The sequence below is a fragment of the Temnothorax curvispinosus genome, unplaced genomic scaffold, assembly GCF_003070985.1.
Source record: "Temnothorax curvispinosus isolate PA1 unplaced genomic scaffold, ASM307098v1 QBEX01011780.1, whole genome shotgun sequence".
Classification (NCBI taxonomy): domain Eukaryota; kingdom Metazoa; phylum Arthropoda; class Insecta; order Hymenoptera; family Formicidae; genus Temnothorax; species Temnothorax curvispinosus.
Window position 1 is genome coordinate 1 of NW_020221560.1, and position 4,100 is coordinate 4,100.

The 4,100-nt window shown below is 33.1% G+C and overlaps 1 protein-coding gene across 1 annotated transcript; it reads left to right on the plus strand.

Moving 5' to 3' along the window:
- Nucleotides 1-3,271: 3,271 nt before the first annotated feature.
- LOC112461795 lies at nucleotides 3,272-4,050 on the plus strand (the record flags this gene model as incomplete). Its single annotated transcript, XM_025027174.1, has 1 exon — nucleotides 3,272-4,050. A coding segment is annotated over exon 1 (779 nt), but the record flags the coding sequence as incomplete, so codon positions are not given.
- Nucleotides 4,051-4,100: the final 50 nt, after the last annotated feature.

A 4,100-nucleotide genomic window follows, 5' to 3' on the forward strand; every position in this document is an offset into this window, starting at 1 on the left:
TATTAGCGCAATGTTATTCTTTTTGTTCGCATTACTGACGCTTGTAATTAATTAACAAAAATTAGGGAGAGAAAGTCGCATTAACAGCATGTACCCTGGACTGGCATCATCTTCCGGATACAAAAGCGCGATCATTGATTTTACTTATAGTCATTTCTATAACTCCATTAAAACTTAAAGCAGGAAATTTCATTGATTTATCTCTCAGAACATTCGGCAGTGTAAGTGACATAAATGTTTCTTTAAATTTATCTACTAGTAAAACTAAGTAACATAGAAGTTCTTACGGGAAGGAAGGGCAATTAATAACTGCATATGCATTTATTTTAGATCATTAGGATGTCCGTTACATATTTAAATATTCTTCGATCAGTTGAGTAAATTTTAAGAATTAATCGTAATGTATAAACTAGAATACCTGTCTGGATGTTCCTTGTTAACTCCTAAATCCTTTGACCGATCTGGACTAAATTTTGCACAGTTACTCTTTAGACTTCTGCGGAAAATGTTAGGCTACCATAAAACCTATGAACATTTTATCTCCCTCACAAATAATTTCATTCGCTTGACACTTTGTAATGATCCCGAGCAATGCTAAGTAGTTTAAGCTAATCGTAATTATACAGATAAAATAGAATACAATAAGAATAAAAATTTGTAATTATAAATCAGAAGTTGTGATATAAAAAGAATATTTTTCTTCTTCTAAATATCTCTGTTTCAAATAAAAAATTAAAATACATTTGTAAATGTTTATAATCATATAGGGGAGAACGGGGCAAAGTGGGCATGTAGGGGCAAAGTAAGCAACTGCAATAAATTTTTATGTATTTATTATAAAATTGTAATAATTGCATTTAGAACTTCTATTAGAATGTATAAAATAATAAAAATTAAAATTACTTTGTTTTAAGCACTAGTTTTTTAAATTTATTACAAGTGACCACTTTGCCCACTCTCCCCTACAAACCTTGTCAATTTTCGATTTACTGATTTATTTTTTATTTATCTAATGAACGCGCATATACAGAATAATAAAAATATCCAGATATAAATATATTTCAAGATTTATTTAATAAATGTAAAAGTAAGTAAATAATAATAATAATAATAAGTGAAACATGACCGTATGATATACGATCAATCAACCGCAAGATCCAAGCTGCCGAAATTTAATCTAAGACCGTAAATGGAGTTTTTTTTATAATTAGGTAAGTAAATATTTATTAGATAACTATAAAACATGAAAACTTTTTGTTTTAATAACTTGGAGAATTGTTTGCATTTTTCATGTAATTTATGATTATTCATTCTAACGCACGCTTAAACTTATACAATTCTTAATTTTAATAAAATTATGTCACGAGTAACTGAATCTATACTTTTTGTTATAATATAAAATATTATACATAAGACATATTTGAAATCCTTAAAACATCGGAGGCATATTTTAACATAATTCGAACTATAATCGATTGAATGTCCGTTGGAATCAGAACGCGAAATATACACATTTTTCCTTAATATCATACCGAATAAGTGCGATATAATATGTTTAAAAAATCATGATAAAATAATAAGAAAATAACTGTGAGATATTTTATGCTTCTTTTCTAGGTCGTGAAGACAGATGTTATATATTTTAACATACATACTTCATAAATGGAACCGACAGAACGTTTCTGCTTTATCTCCTTCTTTATCTTGAAGCTACGACTACGAACTCACCATAAAGGTAACAAAGTTTAGTATAACGTACATACAAAGTAGATACACTTAAATATATTTTTGATTTTGATATATTTCTTTGATATAAGAAAGTTTGTAAAATATATATATGTTTCTTAGTGCGGTTTAACTATACATATATTAAAATTTCAAAGCAGTTTAATCATTAATTAAGTTATGCAGTTACTATTTTATCTCTCTATGTAATCCGTATTTTTATTCTATTGCAAGATAAACAAAAGCATCCAGTCGATATTAAATTAATATTAAAATACACACACACACACGCACATAACCAAGCATATAATTTCATATCTATCAATCACGTATATACAAAAACATTGCTGCTTTCAGCTTTAACTTTTGTGTGCGAATGCAATACGCAGATTGAAGTATGGTGTATCAAAACACATATGAATTGTCAGTCAATGTTTTCTGTAACTAGCTAAACTAATTGCATCGGTAACATTGCAATATGCTTGAAAAGACATTAACATGCAAAAAAAATTAGACGTGATAGGCATAATACGACGTGGTTTTAGTCTCAATATATTCTTGATTGAATATATTGTTATGCCTTCAGCGCGGACTCGGCACTCGCGCACTCGTGGAAATAAAGAACTCGGGTTTTATATTAAGAAGGTTCAATAGAACATACAAAAAACGCAGAGAACACTTCTATAACACGAATTAGCTCGTCAAAACCGGTGACGCTCGCGAGACGTCAAACGTCAACGAAAGCTTGGAGAAAACTCAAAACTCAAACTCTTAATCAACTACCGGCCGTTCCGTATCGATCGGCCGGACACAGGGACGACGAAACCGAAGGATGTAACAATATCGTTAAAACTTGTCCTAAAGTATCAAGCAGCTTCAGTATTATATGATACAAATGAGCTGTGCAAGAAGCATTTTTCTATTTTGCTTCGAAATAAGTTTCGCAAAAAAGCATTAGCATGACACGCGATCAAATATAATTTCTACACGAATCAGCACCGTAACTCGAATCTTATTATCCAAAATATCTAAATGCACTGTATAACATTTTAACCTAAGATATATTCACAATGACATAACCAACAAACAATATTGTTAAAAATAGTCACGTAATAAGTACGGTTACTTTTCTACGAAGACTCTAACAAAGTCAAGAACTGCGTTCTGCTTATACTGTTATTATAAGTTTCCTTTACGAAACGTCAACTCTTTCCTAGCTTTCAGGAAAAAAACTTTTTGTTCCTTTCCATGAGGAAAAAAATCATAAATAGATCTGCACGCAATCTCCTCGAAAGTTTCCTCCATACATACATTAGCCATCTGCTTTTGACGTGGCTTGTCATTCCCCTCGAAACGCAGGCGCACGTGAATTATGTATTACGTTTGTACCTAACAAAGGATACTGTACGCTGTTGCGGTCAGTGACGATCAGACACGTATCGCATCAATATCAAGTATTACAGAAGTGTTTCCATACTACATGGTATCATGATACTATAAAGTGGAAAGTCTTCGTAAAAGAAATTGTAAAAATCCACCTTTCAAGATGATTGCTAACAAGTATTACGAATACGACATAGAGAACGCTTTTGCGATGAATCGCTTCTTCTCTCGCATAATAGGCATATGGCCATTCGCGCGCACGAATTCCATTCATCTGGAGCTGATAGAGACAGTTACGTTGGCCTTTGTGTGTATCGCTTTTATCATGTGCGAGACGATCCCGATTGTGCTCTATATGTTCGTCATACTGACTGACGTTCGATTGAGGCTGAAAGTAATGAGTTGCTTGGTATACTCAATAATAGGCCTAATCAAATACAGTTACGTGTTGCTTCACAAGAATCAAGTACGAAACTGTCTAATTCTGATTGATGAAGACTGGCGAGACGTCGTCAATCCAAGCGTTCGCATCTCGATGATCGATAAAGTCAGAATTGGAAAACGTCTGACTGTGACGTGCGCGCTATTTGTATATCTGTTCTGTCTGGTTTTCCGAATGATCATGCCATTAGCAATCGGGAAGGTCGTTACTCCTCAAAATATCACAATCAGAACATTGCCATGCCCGGCCGATCCGATTATATTTGACGTGCAGCGTAGTCCCACTTACGAAATCATGTTATTCATAGAATTTATTGGGGGATTTATAAAGTACACGATTACGGTGGCAACCTTTGGTTTCGTGACCATTTGCGCGATGCACTTTTGCGTGCAGTCGGAAATACTCGTGACGTTAATGAATGATTTCGTGAATGAAAGTCGACCGGAGTACTTGAATAAGAAGTTGGCCACTGTCGTAGAGCATCAAATTAAAATAAGGAAGTAAGTTCTTTCTTGCGTACAATAATGAGGTCCATTCGCTGATTCTTTAA